We start from the raw sequence: 18564 nt of genomic DNA, 5'->3' as shown, positions 1-18564 counted from the left end.
GCAAATTTGGAAATGTTACATTTAGTTCCCTCATCCAAATCATTGATATAGATTGTGAATAGCTGGGGCCCAAGCACCGATCCTTGCGGTACCCCAATAGTCACTGCCTGCCATCCTGAAAAAGACCCGTTTATCCCTACTATTTGTTTTCTGCCTGTTAACCAATTCTCAATCCATGCTAGTATATTACCCCCAATTCCATGTGAGATGGAGTTAAGTGGAATTTTCTTTGACTGTTATTCTGTAAGTTCACTTGCCATCTGTGAATTACAGCAGCTAACTCTTCATATCTGGTCTTGTCTCACCAAATGTTTCAGTCTGTCTTTTGAAAGATTGGCAAAGCATGCATGAGGGCAGATGTTAAGGACACAGGGGTAGATTTTCCTGGAGCCGTCAGGCGGGGTTTCAGGTGATTGGGGGGGGGAAAATCCCGAAATCGGGGGTCCCGACACCATCCCGCCCAAAACCCGCCTCCACGTAAGTTTCAGAGGAGGCGGGTACCCACTCCGCACTGGGACCCGCCGACCCGAGGCGGGAATTGATTAGTGCCAATTAACTGCCTGTTAACAGGTAATTCTTCTTATCGTGTCCACGGACAGTCTATACATAGCCCAGCCAGAACTGGACACATTTTTGCGCCTTGTTGTTGGATTCGGCAAGATCTGCAACAGTGCAGGGTTCCTCTAATGATGGGCATTGCAGGAGATGTTGCATAGTCTGTGCCTCATTTCCACATTCACAAGTTGTCGGGCTGGTTGAATATCCCCATTTGCTTAGTGACACCTTTGAGCAACCTACACCGGTCCTAATTCTGTTAAGGCACTTCCAGGTTGCCCAGTTGCAATTAGCTCCTGGGAGAAGGCTTTCATCAAGTAAAATTTCCATCGCTGGGGGTTGTTCAAGACTGGCGAGCCAGTCTTTCCACAAGGCGATGCGGGCTTCAGATGAGGTTGATTGTAATGGAACAACACTGTTCATGAAGCTCTTTCCTGACTTTAGGCAGCTGGGTATAGGTGTATGACAATGCAGAGGGTGTCTCTCATCTGATGTTTGACGGAGTCGTTCTTTCTTGCTGGCTACCGTTCTTCTTATATCAGGGGGAGCGATACCCGCCAGGATATATAGGCTGTTGGTGTTTGTTGGTTTTAAGCAACCTGTGATAAATCGGCAGCTTGCATTCAGAACGGCATCCATCTTCTTGGCATGAGTAGACCTTTCCCATGCAGGGCAGGCGTATTTGGCAGTGGAATAGCAAAGAGTAAGTGCACTGGTTCGCAATGTTTTCAGGCTTGTTCCCCATCTTGTGTTAGTGAGCTTATTCAGGATGTTGTTTCATACGCTCACTTTTGCCTTTGTCTTCTCGATGTGGTTCTTGAAGGTGAGGCATCAGTCAAATGTGACTCCTAAGTAGATAGGGTGCTCGCAATGCGTCAGTGTTGCTCCACGCCAGGTTACTTTCAGCTGGCGTTTGGCTTCACGGTTTCTGAGGTGGAATGCACAAACTTGCGTCTTTGATGGGTTTGCGCGAAGGTGGTTTTCTTCATAGTAGGATTTTAGTCCCTCCAAGGCCTCAGAAAGCGTTTTCTCCACGGTGTTAAAATCAGTGCTTTGGGCAGTGACACATAAGTCATCAGCGTATATAAAACGGCGTGTAACACCGTCTATAGGTTGGTCATTCGTGTAGATGTTGTACAGCAACAGTGCAAGCACGCTTCCCTGAGGAAGACCATTCTTCTGAATACGCCACCTGATGCGCTTCCCACCTAGTTCAACATAGAACCGGCGATTCTGAAGCATGCTTTCTAACAGCTCTGTTAAGTGAATCTCTTTTGTCATCTCTAGAATCTTGCAGAGGAGACGTCTATGGTTCACTGTATCGTATGCTGCTGACAGGTCTACAAAAACAGCACCTGTTACCATCCCTTGCTCAAAACCACCTTCGATGTGTTGTGTGAGGTTGAGCAGTTGGCTTGTTGTTGATTTGTCAGGGCAGAAACCTGCTTGCTCTGGAATGAGCTTATCTACAGTTGGTGCTATCCTATTGAGTATCAGGCGTTCAAACAGCTTAGAGGTGTGGCAAAGCAGTGAAATTGGCCGAAAACTCTTAGGATCTGAAGGATCTTTTCCAGGCTTTAATAGTGCTATTACATGTGCCTTCTGTTATATCCGTGTATCTTAATGTTGTGTCCTTCAATAATCAGACACAGACTGCAGGGAACGATCAACAGGTGTTTACTGAATGAGGGTTCAAACTGCAACTGACTACAGACCACGACTCAGGGTTTATATACAGGTGTGGTCACTGCCGGTACTACAGGATACAGGAGCTGTAAAAAGTAGTTCTCCCCCTTAAAGGTACATACATTACAATTCCTCCCCTTTTAGATTAACAGTACCATAACACTCATTTAACAATTAAATATCAAACTAATTACAATTAACACTTTTAACATGCAACATTAACTGAAAATAGTCCATTTATAAATTCAGTCTTTGGGGAGGCTTCCTGATTCTTTCTGGATAACGCCTTTCCCAAGTGTCTCGCTCTTGGTGCGGAGGCGATTCGAACACCCTGTCGTCAGTTGATTCATCAGCTTCCAATGCTATTGTTTCTAAGGTAGATGCGACCTGTACGTCGGGTTCCTCACCAGGTATGTATGGCCGAGACATGGGGTTGACTCATTCCTGTGACTCTAGGATCTGGTCAGCATGGCGTCTCACAATGTTCTCCCCAACATCCACTGTGTACATTAGTGGCCCCTGCCGTGTGCATATCGTTCCAGGTTGCCATTTCTCTGTTCGGTAGTCGCGGGCCAAGACCGGTTGCCCTACATTGAAGCTCCTTGTCGGCTTCTCGTTGATGTGCTGGAATTGCTTACTCTCAACATCTCTTCGTACATTTGGTCTGAGCAAATCCAGATGAGATCTCAACCTTCGGTTAAAGAACATCATGGCCGGGGCCTGGTTGGTGACTGCATGTGTCGCATTTCTGTAGGCTAACAGGAAATTGTCCACCTTATGCTGCAGTGGAATGTCGTCATCGCACATGGCCTTTACTGCTTTTTTAAAGGTTTGTACGAACCTCTCAGCCAATCCATTTGTGGCTGGATGATACGGGGCAGATGTGTAATGCCTTACCCCATTCTTTTTCATAAATCTTCGAAACTCTTCGGACACAAACTGTGGTCCGTTATCAGAGCAAATCTGCTCTGGCAAGCCGTTCCTGGCAAAAATGGTCCGTAGGACTGCAATAGTTTTCTCCGTGGTGGTGGAGGACATTTTGATCACCTCAGGCCATTTCGAGTGCGCATCCACGGCTATTAAAAACATTGAGTCCATGAATGGACCAGCAAAATCAATATGCACCCGTTGCCATGGAGATGAGGGCCACTCCCATGGGTGTAGAGGGGCATGTGGTGGTGCATTTTGGACCTTCTGGCATCCTGAGCAGCTCTTTGTCAGGTCCTCGATTTGCTGATCGATCCCCGGCCACCACACATAAGCCCTAGCAAGGCTTTTCATTTTCACCCCTCCCAGATGACCTTCGTGAAGCTCATTGAGCACTCTCTCCCTTAACTTGGGTGGAATTACCACTCGGGATCCACACATCAAGGTCCCCTGGCATACTGACAGCTGTTCTCTTCTGGATGAGAATGCTGGCAACAGTGAGTCGCCATGTGCTGGCCATCCCTTCACCGTCAAATCATATACCCGAGACAGTGTCGGGTCATTTCGGGTCTCCTTCTCTATACCAGCGTTAGTTACTGGCAAGCATTCAATTATAGTCGAATGAAAAATTTCGACAGGATCCACTGCTGGTGCTTCCTCCGCAGTAGGCAGTGGCAGGCGTGATAGCCCATCAGCGTTTCCATGCTGTTTCGTGCCCTTATACTCGATTTCATATTAGTGCGCCCCTAGAAAAAGGGACCATCTTTGTAGCCGTTGCGCAGTCATCACCGGAACGCCCTTCTTTGGATTAAAGGTGGAGACAAGTGGTTGGTGGTCAGTCAGCAAGGTGAACTTCTGCCCGTGCAGATAGTGATTGAACTTTTTCACTCCCCACACTAGGCTGAGGGCCTCCCTGTCAATCTGGGCGTAGTTACCTCGGCTGAGGTTAGTGACCGAGACGCAAAGGCTACTGGCCTCTCCGAGCTGTCCGGGAATTTGTGCGACAGCACCGCTCCAATGCCATAGGGTGATGCATCACACGCCAACCGAATTGGTAGTGCTGGGTTGAAATGAGCCAACACCTCTTTTGATGTGATCAATGCTTTGCTCTTCTGGAAAGTTTGTTTACATTCGTCACTCCACTTCCATGGTACCCCCGTTTGCAGTAGGGTGTTCAGTGGGTGTAGTACAGTAGACAAATTCGGCAAGAACTTATGGTAGTAGCTCACCAGCCCGAGGAACGACCTCAGTTGTGACACATTTTCCGGTGCTGGAGCCTTGACTACTGCCTCAATCTTTTCAGGGGACTTATGTAACCCCTCTTTATCAATAACGTGGCCACAATACGAGATCTGCTTCTGGAAAAACTCGCATTCGTGGCGATTAGCTCGGAGCCCATATTCCTTCAATCTAGTGAGCACCTGCTCCAGGTTGGCGAGGTGATCACTGTCATTTTCGCCCGTGACCAGGATGTCGTCCAAATAACACTGGGTCCCTGGAATCCCTTGCAGGACTTGTTCCATTGCCCTTTGCCAAATAGCCGGAGCTGATGCTACCCCGAACACCAGCCGGTTGTATTGGTAGAGACCTTTATGAGTGTTGATCGTGAGGTACTGTTTTGAGGCTTCTTCTACCTCCATTTGCAGGTACGCCTGGGCCAGATCAATCTTAGTGTAGTGTTTCCCTCCAGATAGCGAGGCAAAAATATCTTCAATCCGCGGAAGCGGATATTGTACAGTGTGAAGGACTGGGTTCACTGTCACCTTAAAGTCCCCACAGATGCGAACCTTCTTTGGTTCCCCAGGCATATTACTCAACGACCTCTTCATTACAGGAACGATGGGTGTAGCCCACTCGCTCCAGTCCACTTTGGACAGTACTCCTGAACATTCCAAACCTTCCAGCTCTGCTTTGACGGCTGGGCGGATCGCATAAGGTACTGGTCTGGCCTTAAAAAACTTTGGGCTTGCATTTTCCTCTATTTTGATCATCGCTGTTATGCCTTTTAGTGTTCCGAGTCCCTGCTGGAACACTTCTTGTGCGTCAGTTAGCATTTTTGACAGTCGTCCAGGTGTGACGTCGTCATCCTTTTTGGCATCGACAGTCAGTGCTTGTATGGAATGCCAATCTAGCTGTATCTTCCGGACCCATTCACGTCCTAGTAGTGGTGGTCCTCCATCTGGCAATACATATAGGTCCATTTTTGGTGTTTCCTTGCCATTATATATAACGTTCACCCTTATTTTTCCTTTGGGGTAGACTTTTTGCCCCGTGTACGTCTTCAAGACAATCTTTGTATCTCTCAAGGGTATATGTGAGAATAGCTGCTTGTAGTCCCTTCGGTTTATGACTGTTAGGGCTGATCCTGTGTCCAATTCCATTTTCACTTGGACTCCTGCTATCTTGAGCGTGACCCAGATAGTTTGGTGATCCTCCGTTTTGATCACATTATGTAGTTTCAGACAACCCAGCTCCTTGCTTCCGGAGTCTGTATCACTCTTCTGTTTGTCTGAACTACTCTCCGTCACCTTATGTACCTTCTTGTACTTCTCCTGTGGAGATTTCTTGCTGCTGGTTTTCTTTCCCGACCTGCAGACTCTTGCTATGTGTCCTACTTTTCCACACTGTCTGCACACTTTGTCCTTGAACCAGCAATCATTATGGTCGTGTGTTGTTCTGCCGCAGCGATAGCACTTCACTGTTCCGTATGACATTTCATTTGTGCCATATTCTTGTGGTCTCCGTTGTATTTCTGCAGCGCCCCGTGCTGCTGCTTCATGTGATACTGCAATGCTGAAAGCCTTGTCCAGCGTAAGATCCTTTTCTGATAGAAGCCGTTTCTGGGTTCCTTCACTTTGAAGCCCACACACAAACTTGTCCCTTAAAGTATCTGCTAGTCCCGTTCCAAACTGGCAGTGTTTCGATAGCTTGCACAGTTCCGTTAAATACTCAGCATTACTTTCATCTTTATGCTGGTTCCTTTTGTGAAACTTAAATCTTTCTGCTATCAGCAGCGGTGTGGGGTTTAAGTGGTCCTGTAGGATTGACACTATGTTTTCAAAATCCTTTTCTACTGGCTTCTCTGGGGTTACTAGGTTTCGTAGTAAGCCATACGTTTTTGCACCCATTGAATTCAACAATACCAGCGCTTTCTTGTCATCTGGCACTTCATTCGCCTTGCAGTATACTTCTATGCGTTCGACATATGTCGTCTAATCTTCGACTTCATTGTCGAACGCTGTGATACTGCCACTCTTCGGCATTTTTGGGTGTGGTTAGACTGGCTTAAAATGGCGTCTCCCGCGCTTTCCTTTCTTCCCTGCTGCGGCTTAAAATGGCGTCTCCCGCGCTTTCCTTTCTTCTCCGCTGCGGCTTAAAATGGCGTCTCCCGCGCTGCTGCCAACGCCGCTTTCGGTGGTCCTCGTGGCAAATGGTGACGCCCTGTCGGTTTTGTGCGCTGCTCCTGCGCTGCTGCCAATGCCGCTCTCTGCGGTCCTCGTGGCAATGGCAGCGCCTCGCGTTTTCCTGCGCGCCTCTCTCCCCCGTTGACGCTGCTCGGCCCTTGAACACCGGCTGCACTCTGCTCTCTCTCGTCTCTCTCCCCATTGACGCCGCTCGGTCCTGAACACCGGCTGCGCCCTGTGCGCTCTGCCCTCTCTCTCTCCCCCGTCGACGCTGCTCGGCCTTTTTCTGTGCCACTCGGTCGGCTCTAGCCGCCGCTGTCCGGGAAGGGCCTGCGCAGTACCTGTTGCCAGCCCATTTCGCTGGACCACCATGACTGGAAAGCCAAGCCTGGCTCTCGACAGCCTCCCCTGCGATGCTCATATCTCCGTTGGATGACTGGGCGGTTGCCCGTGGTCGACGCCCGTGCTTCTGGACTCGACCTCCTTTCACTGTTCTGCAGGAGCGAATCCCTGGGAGGTGATGCAGAGTTGCAGGTAGGTTCGAATCTGCGTCGTTGCCAATGTTATATCTGTGTATCTTAATGTTGTGTCCTTCAATAATCAGACACAGACTGCAGGGAACGATCAACAGGTGTTTACTGAATGAGGGTTCAAACTGCAACTGACTGTACAGATCACTACTCAGGGTTTATATACAGGTGTGGTCACTGCCGGTACTACAGGATACAGGAGCTGTAAAAAGTAGTTCTCCCCCTTAATAAAGGTACATACATTACACCTTCTGCCAGATATTAGGTAGCTTGTGTGTTGCCAGACAGTGGTTGAACAATTCTAGGAGCCATTTCTTTGCTTTCTGTCCAAAATGCTTTATCTGCTCCGTTGCTATGTTGTCAAGACCAATTGCTTTCCCGTGTTTACAGGTAGTTAACAGGCAGTTTTTAGCCTAATTCCTATTTTGAGGGGTGTCGTGTGGGACTCCCGACGGCTCCAAACCACGCCAGGTTAGAGCATTCGGGTTGAAGGACTTGGAGGGGTTGCGATGTCGGTGTTCAGGTGAGTGATGGGTGCATGAGTGCAAAGGTAAGTGTGTTTGGTGTGTCTAAAGTGTGTAAAGAAGTTTAAATTACCTGTACTTACCTTAACAGCCTTTCTTCCTCTAGGTTTCGGGAGTCCATCACTCAGCCGGCAATGAAAGCAAAATGGCTGCGATCTGTCAAAAGTGACAGCCTTCAGCTTTCAATGTTGGTGACAGTTCTAACTGAGTCTGTGTAGAAGGACTTAGGTTAGAAGTCAGACTGTCAGTGTTTCACAGCTTCAAACAGCTGTGAAACACTGATATTTCATCTGCCAAAACCTCTTGACAGATGAAATTTCAGTCTGTGACGTCACCTGTTGCCGGGTGGCCCTTAATTGGCCTGCTGAGCCCGCTGGGCGGGCTTAACAAGGTCAATCAAGGGAAAATCGCGCAGATTGGCCGGACGTCGATGTAGGCGGGACTAAAACCCGAAAGTTGTAGTCCCACCTCCTTCCCGACAGCTTCAGGAAAATCTACCCCACAATATCCAATATGGATCACAAGGTGATCCTATTGTTACACCCTGGGTTAAGCTTTTGTATAATTAAATGTTGGGCAGTACAGGCACACTCCTCAACGTAAGATGCTCAGTTTGTTTACGGGATTGACCAACACTGATGTACCCAAGAAACTTTCTAAGGAAGACCTGAAACTTGTAACAATCAGTTTTATTAATCAGTTAAATAATTGACTGGTCGGCCTGCGAAGTCAAGAAGTAAACTTCAAGAAATTACTATTTGTTAAAGCCTACCATACAGGTCCAATTCTCATGGTTTATGTAATACTTGGTGATTTAAATTTTCTGTTGTTTTTTCTACAGATTTCATTTATTCTTACTCAACTCCAAGCTGCCATTATCAACATAACAGCATTGTCAGGGGGCATAGCCTGTGCACCTCCACTTTCACCCACAGCCAGAGGAGGATGTATGTTGTAATGCCATTTTATTTTTAATCTATCATACACTGTAAATTTCCAAAAAATTATACCATTTGGATTTAAATTTGAACACTGTGCCGGAAAACCAGAAAAGATAGGTTTACGACTCTCCACATTGGGTTTATCATTAGCCGTGTTACACAGAAATACATCACCTTCCACTCAAGCAAGGATGAGCATTGATGGTTGGCTGTGAGAATTCTGCAGGGCAGACTTTCCTTGCTACCTGGTTGAGGAGAGAGCATGTAGATTTCTTATTATTTGTCAAAACTATTTAAGTGATAGCAGCCAGATGAGCTGTAATGATCTTTTCTAGTCCTGTGCATTCCTACATTCCTAAGTGGTTCAGTGTGGTTAGAATAAAAGCACATACCTTACAAATAGACAGTGTAATTTGGCTTTGCTTATGGTGCGGCCCTGCTTGAAAATGGATATGTGAAGCTTTTTTACATATTTACCATGCAAATGAAGGCTCTGTTACTGGTGCTGGCCTCGCTAGCCTTACCCTCAGGTCGGAGATAGCGCTATAACACTGTAGCCAGTTCTCGAATCTGTACTCGCCACTAGCAATCCCCCACATCGACAGCGGAGCCTCACAAAATTACTCTAAGAATTATTTATGCCTTTTCACTAATGACGCAGGTATCCTCTATTGTAATTAATAGAGATCTTTTCCCTAAATGCCAAATCACTCAACTAAAAAGTTACACTTCTCTCTTTTCCAGATATGAACCAGCAGCTTCTTATAATGGAGATGTTTATTATCACTATGCTATCACGAATTTACTACAGGAGGAAATACAATTTACAAGAAATAGATGAAATGCAATCCTCAGGAAAAATACAAGATACCCAAAACCACTTGAATGGTACCATAGCAGAAGGTGAAATCTGGAGAGTGTAAGGCAATAATAAAACACCTTTTAATAGCAAGGATTCATGTTATGGCATTAACGGTTTCTCAGTTCTCTTTTTGGCGTTGCACAAACACCAGCCTGTCATCCCAATAGCGCAAAAATGTTTGTTTAGATTCTCATCAGTTTTAACAGTTCACTTAATTGGGCAGATTTTCCTGTTCCTGTGCCTATTGGATCCCTGGGCACAGTGAATACAGGGAGATCAGGTAGAGACAGAAAGGGGCCTGATTTTCTATCAATTGAAATCAATAGATGGAAAATAGGGTGGACTGTTGGGGAGATCCTCTCCTCCACGCCTGCTTTCCTTGCATTCACTGCACCCAGGCGGTCTGATAGTCCCAGGAACGGGAAAATCTGCCCCAATATTTCTCTAGCAAATAACTGTTAGCTTATTCTGACTATTTCACATGCATATCTGAAGTTTCTTCACCAATTTTACAAGATTCTAGAGAAGCTCAACAAAAACCCAACAATCTTTGGCTTTGCTTATGGTTTGGCCCTGCTTGAATATGGACATGTGAAGTTTTTTTACATATTCACCAAGTAAATGAAGGTATCATTCAAGTAATCATGCAAAAGATACATTTCATCTGAAATGCACTATCTACAGTAATGCAATTTCTTGAACTATTCATCCAATGATGGAGATTTTCAAGTATTATAGTGGTGTTATCATTCTTTGAAAGTCACAGCTACACCACAAATGTATTCTGTTGGATGTTTCTGGAGAAAACATAGAAATCAAGCATGCATTTTCCTTTACCTGCCTCTACAGAGCCACGGGACTTCAGCCCATTGTTTTTGCCCAGATTCCTGGGTCAGGGGTTATTATATATTCATGCCAGACTCCCAATGGGATTCCAGGCAGCAAGTGGGAGCCCACTAGTGGCTCCCAGTTAGAACCAGGCGGTGTTGAATGGAATCACTTCAGAGGAAGCAGGGGAAAAGCTTAGAGAGGCCACTGGGCCCCAAAGATATCATCAACTGAAGACCATGGCTGAGGGGACAAATTGTAGGAACAGGAGGCCTCTACTAGGCTATCTGTCTCCATTAACAGCATTTGGGGCCATTTTGATACCATTGAGCAATGAGAATAGGGATGGAGGGGAGGGAAATGGGTTGGGAACCTGAGACATGCCCCCATCAGCAGTATTTGCATGAGTGGCGTGGGCTAGCAGGAGTTGGGGAATTGATATTTAGGTTGGGGTAGTGGCAGGCCTTGTCTCCTAATGGTGCCCTTTTGCTATGCTATCATGCCTGGTTTTAGCAGCATAGAAACACCTGTCTGCAATAATATGCCAATGACTGCTACAATAGATTGGGTATGTCCCTCACTGGGATGAAAATGAGCTTGTTATTTCCTCTACAGGTCCACTCAGAGCATTGGCAGACTTAATAAGGCTGATACCCCGATTGAACGCTCCTAGCAAGGTGCAGTACTCACAGGGAGCACTGGACAGGAAATGACAGGCCTGCAGCCTGGATATTCTGTTTGTTAATTTAAATGGATGGAAAATCCAGGGTACAAGTCTGTGTTTTCCTGACCAGCATTTCCTGTAAATGCCATTTCATAACTAGACCACTTACTGGGGAAGTCAACCCTACTCAAAGGTCAATGTAGGCGAAACAATCCCTAGTTAAGGGCTGAATTCATATCCAAAGCTGAGGAAGCTACATTAATCTCATACACTCTGATAGATTTACAGATGAAAGATGGATTGTGAAATGATTGTTCATTTTTACTGTGTATCATACTCAAGGTGAAACATACTTTAATCTTAAAGTTACCAGCAATGTTTATCCCCCACAATTCAATATCATGTTTGTAATATGCCCCAAACTTTGTAAATTAACTAAAAAGAGTGCAAATTAAGTTATGACAAATTGCCAAAAGTAAGTTCTTTGATACGTCCTGATCCTAAAAGAAAGTATTTGCCAAATCCTAATTTCTTCCTGAAATAGCACCAATGTCATTTTGTTGTTCCAGGGCCACTTTTGAGTAATTTTTCTGAGATATTACTTGTGGAATTTAGGAATCAGTAGCTCCTTGGAAAAGTTCCAACTGAGGGATTTTACTTTTAACATTAACCACATGGAGTGCCACCAAAAACAGTATCTATAAATAAATTACACAACTTTCAAAAACCTGCAAAATAGCATGTAGCAGGAGTTACATTTTGGGAAATGCTGGTTATACTTAGCTAGCTGAAAATGCTATAATTGTCATTGAGTTTCACCTTGAAAACATATTCTTTACTCAATTGCAGCATTCTGTGAGACACTGATTATTATTTTTATAATAAGGCTAATTGAAAATGTTATCTTTTCATACAAAAATTGAATGTTTGGCTATCACAGTGAAGATTAATTTAGAATCATAGAAATTTACAGAAGGAGGCCATTCAGCCCATCGTGTCTGCACCGGTCGAAAAAAAGCTGTCCAGCCTAATCCCACTTTCCAGCTCTTGGTCTGTAGCCTTGCAGGTTATGGCACTTCAGGTGTGTATCCAAGTACTTTTTAAATGCAACAAGGGTTTCTGCCTCTACCACCCTTTCAGGCAGTGCATTTCAGACCCCCATGGCCCTCTGGGTGAAAAAAATTCTCCTCAAATCCCCTCTAATCCTTCTACCAATTACTTTCAATCTATGCCCACTGGTTATTGACATCTCTGCTAGCTGCTTCCTATCCACTCTATCTAGGCCCCTCATAATTTTATACACCTCAATTAAGTCTCCCCCTCAGCCTCCTCTGTTCCAAAGAAAACAACCCCAGCCTATCCAATCTTTCCTCATAGCTAAAATTCTCCAGTCCTGGCAACATCCTCGTGAATCTCCTCTGTATCCTCTCTAGTGCAATCACATCTTTCCTGTAATGTGGTGACCAGAACTGTACGCAGTACTCTAGCTGTGGCCTGACTTGTGTTTTATATAGCTCTAGCATAACCCCTCTGCTCTTATATTCTATGCCTCGGGTAATAAAGGAAAGCATCCCATATGCCTTCTTAACCATCTTATCTACCTGTCCTGCTGCCTTTAGGGATCTGTGGACATGCACTCCAAGGTTCCTCTGTTCCTCTACGCTTCTCAGTATCCTACCATTTTTTGTGTACTCCCTTGCCTTGTTAGTCCTCCCCAAATGCATTACCTCACACTTCTCCAGATTGAATTCCATTTGCCACTTTTCTGCCCAGTCCATTGATATCTTCCTGCAGTCTACAGCTATCTTCCTCACTATCAACCACATGGCCAATTTTTGTATAGTCTACAAACTTCTTAATCATGCCCCCCTACATTGAAGTCTAAATCATTGATATATATCACAAAAAGCAAGGGAGCTAGTACTGAGCCCTGTGGCACCCCACTGGAAACAGCCTTCCAGTCACAAAAACACCTGCCGACCATTACCCTTTAATTCCTGCCACTGAGCCAATTTTGGATCCAACTTATCACTTTCCCTTGGATCCCATGGGCTTTTATTTTTTGACCAATCTGCTCTGTGGTAACTTGTCCAAGGCCTTGCTAAAATCCATGCAGACTACATCAAATGCACCACCATCATTGACCCTTCATTACCTCCTCAAAAAATGTAATCAAGTTAGTCAGACACGTCCTTCCTTTAACAAATCCATGCTGACTGTCCTTGATTAATCCGTGACTTTCTAAATGACTATTTATACTGTCCCTCAGAATTTTTCCAATAATTTTCTCACCACCAAGGTTAGGCTGACTGGCCTGTAATTACTTGGTCTATCCCTTCCTCCCTTTTTAAACAATGGCACAATTTTAGCAGTCCTCCAGTGCTCTGGCACATTGCCTGTTGCCAGAGAGGATTGGAAAATGATGGTCAGAGCCTCTGCTATTTCCTCCCTTGCCTCTCTTAATAGCCTGGGATATGTTTCATCTGGGCCTGGCAATTTATCTACTTTCAAAGTTGCTAAACCTCTTAATATTTCCTCTCTCTCTATGTTTATCCCATCTAATATTTCACACTCCTCCTCCTTATCTACAATGTCTGCATCAGCCCACTCTTCTGTGAAGACAGACACAAAGCATTCATTAAGAACCATACCCACGTCTTCCGCCTCCACATATAGGTTACTTTTTGGACTCTAATAGGCCCTACTCTTTCCTTAGTTATCCTCTTGCTCTTTATGTATTTATATAACATCTTTGGGTTTTCCTTGATGTTTCTTGCCAATACTTTTTCATGCCCTCTCTTTGCTTTCATAATTTCCTTTTTAATTTCATCCCTGCACTTTCTATACTCCTCTAGGCTTTCTGTTGTATTGAGCTCTCAGTATCTGACAAAAGCTTCCCTTTTTTCTCCTTATGCTACCCTGTATGCTCCTTGGCATCCAGCGGGCTCTAGATTTGGGAGTCCCACCCTTTTTCTTTGTGGGAATATATTTACTCTGGACCCCCACTATCTCCTCCTTAAATGCCTCCTACTCCCCTGACACTGATTTACCTTTTTAGTTTCCAGTCCACTTTGGCTAAATCACATCTCAGCTGAGTAGAATTGGCCTTTCCCCAATCGAGAACTTTTACACCTGGTCTATCTTTGTCGTTTTCCATAACTATGCTAAATCTAACTGAATTATGATCACTACCACCAAAATGCTCTCTCACTGATACCCCTTCCACCTGCCCAGCTTCATCCCTAAAACTAAGTCCAGAACTGCCCCCTCTCTTGTTGGGCTTGTTACGTACTGGCTAAATAGTTCCCCTGAAAGCATTTTAAGAATTCTGTGCCCTCTATACCTTTTATACTAATTCTATCCCAGTTAATATTAGGGTAGTTGAAATCCCCTACTATTACTGCCCTATTGTTTTTGCACTTCTCAGAAATTTGCCTACATATTTGCTCTTCTATCTCCCTCTGACTGATCAGAGGTCTATAGTACACTCCCAGCAGTGTGATCGCCCCTTTTTTGTTCTTCAGTTCAATCCCTATGGCCTCAGTTGATGATCCTTCTAACATGTCATCCCTACTCACAGCTGTAATTGTTTCTTTAACCAATATTGTGACACCCCCTCCCTTTTTATCCCCCTCTATCTCGTCTGAAAACCTTGTAACCAGAAGTGTTGAGCTGCCATTCCTGCCCTTTAAGCCATGTTTCAGTAATAGCTATGATATCATACTTCCACGTGTCAATCTGTGCCTTCGGCTCATCTGCCTTGTTCACTAGACTCCTTGCATTGATGAATATACCATTAAGCACTGCCAAACTCCTTCGTTGTCTGTTTTCTAGCCTTTGCTTCCTCTGTCTTCCAAACTCACTTACCAATTTACTGCCTTCCATTTCCAGCTTTGCTTCTCTTCCTACTAAATCTACGCTCAGATTCCCACCCCCCTGCCAAGCTAGTTTAAACACTCCCCAACTGCACTAGCAATGCCGCCCCCACCCACCCCCCCACCACCCCTCACCCACCCCCCTTCCCCCGCGAGGATATTGGTTCCTGCCCTGTTGAGGTGCAACCCGGCCAGTTTGTACAGGTCCCACCTCCTCCAGAACTGGTCCCAATGTCTCAGGAATCTAAAGCCCTCCCTCCTGCACCATCTCTCCAGCCACGCATTCATCTGTTTTATCCTCCTATTTCTGTACTCATTTATTTACATTAAGAAAAATATATGAATCTGAGGTACTAAATAAACAATTGCTGATGTGCAAATAATCTATTTTCCTGAATCTAATCCTGGGAACTGGTATTATCAGAAATTATTAGATCGATCTACTTTCAACAAAGTGAGCAGCAGTTTTGTAAAAGAAATTACTGAAATCTGATGCACAATAATTGTATACTCTTTCATTGATCTGAATTATGTGTTCACAGGAGTTATATACTGTAACTAATAATGCCCACTCAAACAGATGAGGTTTTAAAATCAGTACATTTGCATAATTGTGTTCTGCAACAAAGTAATGTCAAATTAAAGTAGATAATACTGTCTATGGCTGTACATGAAAGACAAAAGGAAACAATGTGTGAACAAAGTGTCAATTGACCAGATATCATTTAATGTCATTTCACTGTATGAAATTTAGATAACAATTTGCATACATTCCTTACCCATATACTTTTGTAACGTTTACTTTATACGATATTAGTCTTGTACCACTTAATAAAATAAAATCAATTTATTTTAAATTGCGGTGATCTAATGGTTAAAAGAAAGAATATATAGCACCTCTCACAAGCTCAAGACATCCCAAAGTGCTTTACAGCCAATGAAGTGTAGTCACTGTTGTAATGTAGAAAATGCGTCAGTCAAATTGCGCACAGCAAGGTCCCTCAAATAGCAATGTGATAATGACCAGATAATTTGCTTCTGTGATGTTGGTTGAGGGATAAATATTGGCCAGGCAAAACTGCCCTGCTCTTCTTCGACAATAGTGCCATGGGATCTTTTATGTCCACCATGAAGGGCAGACGGCGCCCCATGGCAGCACAGAAACAAAGCTATTAAAAAGTTCACTTTTTTTGTCGGTGTATCCAGCCGTCCCTTTAAAGACTACCGATTAGGCCACTGAAGACTTGGATCAACTGGGCATGGTATGCGCAGTGCAAGCTCCACCCAGTTGATAAAATTTTGATCGGAGTCCGAAAACTGTCTCTCAACCGGAGCTGAAATGAGAGAACTTTAGGATCGTTCTAGATGAATGAACTATGCTGGACCAAATAGTTACAGCACCATCTTTGGAGCAAGCAAAAATAACAAGAGTTCAAGTATTAGAACGGTACTCTCTTGTGAGGAACAACAGCTTTTCTGCCCATGGAAGTAACGGATGAATTGTTCATCAGGGACAGCTCATTTCTCACTAAATAGCAATGGCACCTTTACACAGCTGCCCAGTTTCACTGCATTGCTGGATTCCCCAAATTTGAGGGGGTCACTGATGGCACACATGTATCCAGGTGGACTGCTGGACCCAATACTGCTTGGCACAAGGGCTTCCACTCTATCCCTATGCAGCTGGCCAGTGATGAAGATCACCATATCATTTAGCACAATGGGTACATCCCAGGCAGCAGTCATAATGCATTAATTTTAAGGCACTCATCTGCGCCAGGCTTATTTGAAGACTGGAAGAGTGGCGCCTCAGCAGTGAAGGATACTCTCTTCAGCTCTATCTTATGGCGAACTTTTAGCAGCCACAGGCAGAAGCAGAGTGCAGATACAAAGAGGCTCATTCAACTTCCAGGATTTTTAAAGGGTGTATTATTGGCATCTTGAAGCAATGTATCAGATACTTTGATGCATCAGGGTACACTTTACAGTGGGTCATTTTTTATTTACTAATCATAAGTGCAATTAGCCACATCTGGATTCCCAATTAGCCACATGTATCGGACAACACTGATATGGATGTATGCACCAAACAATTATATTCAATGTGAAGTTTTTAGTACTGTACATTGATTGCATGCAAGGCTGTGAGTGAAGAAAGTTCTAAAAATTTGTTTGCGTAATGCCCATAGTTTGGGCACAATTTTGGGTCAAAAATGGCATCCAAGCCGAGCGTGCCATTCTGGTGCGGGCCGCGTTGGACGGAATCTTGGTGAGGGCGTTAGCGTCAGCGCTGGGAGCATGCGGCAGAATTATGTAGAGTAGGCAGATCATGACGTTAATTTGACGCCAGCGCTTCCATTTTCATCCTCAACGCTGGAAGTAATGCTCTGTGTTAACTTTGCACAGCTGAACATGCGTTCAGCAGCTGTAAGGACTCCCTACCAGCAATATTTAAAGGGATCATCAACCACTCTCAGGTGAGTTGCTGATTAATTTCTACTGGCTCTGTGTAAGTTTGTGGAAGTGTTTGGAGATTTCCAGAGTTGTTTAAAGTTGGTGAGGTGACAGGGAGTGGTGCTGCAAGTGGAGAAGGCCTTGCTTCTGACTTCAAGGGTTCTGGTCAGACCACATGCTCTAGTTGTCACCTCCCTTGGCCTGCAGCATGACGGAGATGGAGCAGAGGCAGCAAAAAAGAGGACAAGCTGCTTGCAGAGCGAGGAGGAGGAGGAGGGGAGAAAGGCTCTCAGCATGAATCCTTACCCACCTAGGGTCTTCCGAGAGCAATTCTCTTACCTCAGCCTGAGCCAGGAGCAGTGTGTGAGGTAACTCCGCTTTAGGAAGGAGTTGCTCACAGAACTCTGCCACCTATTGCAGCCAGACCTGCAGCCTCACACCAAGGCAAGGACAGTGCTGCCAATGGCTGTGAAGGTGACCGTGGACCTGAATTTATTCGCGTTGGGATCCTTCCAGGCTGGAGCAGGCGACATCTGTAACTTCTCCCAGTTCACTGTCCACTGCTGCATCAGAGAGGTGACAGACGCTCTTTATGCCAGGAGAGGGGACTTCATTGTCTTCTCTCTGACCAGAGGCTTTGCCACGATAGCGGGCTTCCCCATGGTGTTGGGCACCATCGACTGCACACAAGTGGCTTTGCAGGCACCGCATCTAAATGACGAGATGTACCGCAACTGCAAAGGTTATCATTCTCTGAATGTACAGTTGGCGTGCGACCATGCTCAGCACATCATGATGGTGAATGCCTGGTATCCTGGCAGCAGTCATGATACTTTAATTCTGAGCCAGTCCGCTGTTCCCTCAGTTTCTGAGCCACCAAGAAAAACCAGAGGGTGGCTACCGGGTGACAAGGGCTATCCACTGACCACCTAGCTCATGACTCTGCTCCGCAACCCAACCACACGTGGGCAGTATGCGTACAATGAGAGCCATGCTGCCACATAGAGCAGACCATTGGCGTGCTTCAACAACACTTCTGCTGTCTGGACCACTCTGGAGGAGCCCTGCAGTGCTCAACAGAACACATCTCAAGCTTTGTCGTGGTCTGCTGCATGCTCCACAACCTCACCCGCAACCTTGCCACCAGGCATATGGCAACCAACTGAGGAGGAGGAGGAAGAGGAGGAGAAGGAAGCAGAAGGGAGGAGGCAACCCAGACAGCCCTTTTCTGCCCAGGCTGTCTGTGATCGACTCATCCAACTGTGGTATGAGTGAACGCAACCCCAATTCCCCATTCAACAATAGTCCCACACC

At 45.2% G+C, this 18564-nt stretch overlaps 1 protein-coding gene across 1 annotated transcript in view; it reads left to right on the top strand.

The window, feature by feature from the left end:
* slc51a (solute carrier family 51 member A) overlaps nt 1-15653 on the top strand; it is a 58346-nt gene extending 42693 nt beyond the window's left edge. The window contains exons 7-8 of the mRNA XM_086006571.1: nt 8468-8573; nt 9312-15653. Coding sequence (XP_085862697.1) covers nt 8468-8573; nt 9312-9490 — 285 coding nt within the window. The 3' untranslated portion in view covers nt 9491-15653. The remainder of the gene's footprint in view (nt 1-8467; nt 8574-9311) is intronic.
* Nucleotides 15654-18564: the final 2911 nt, after the last annotated feature.

This window comes from Somniosus microcephalus, chromosome 14, assembly GCF_052327205.1.
Source record: "Somniosus microcephalus isolate GS21.2 chromosome 14, FLI_Smic_1.0, whole genome shotgun sequence".
Lineage (NCBI taxonomy): Eukaryota > Metazoa > Chordata > Chondrichthyes > Squaliformes > Somniosidae > Somniosus > Somniosus microcephalus.
Note: the sequence above shows the minus strand (reverse complement) of the source record. Positions and strands in the feature narration are given on the sequence as shown.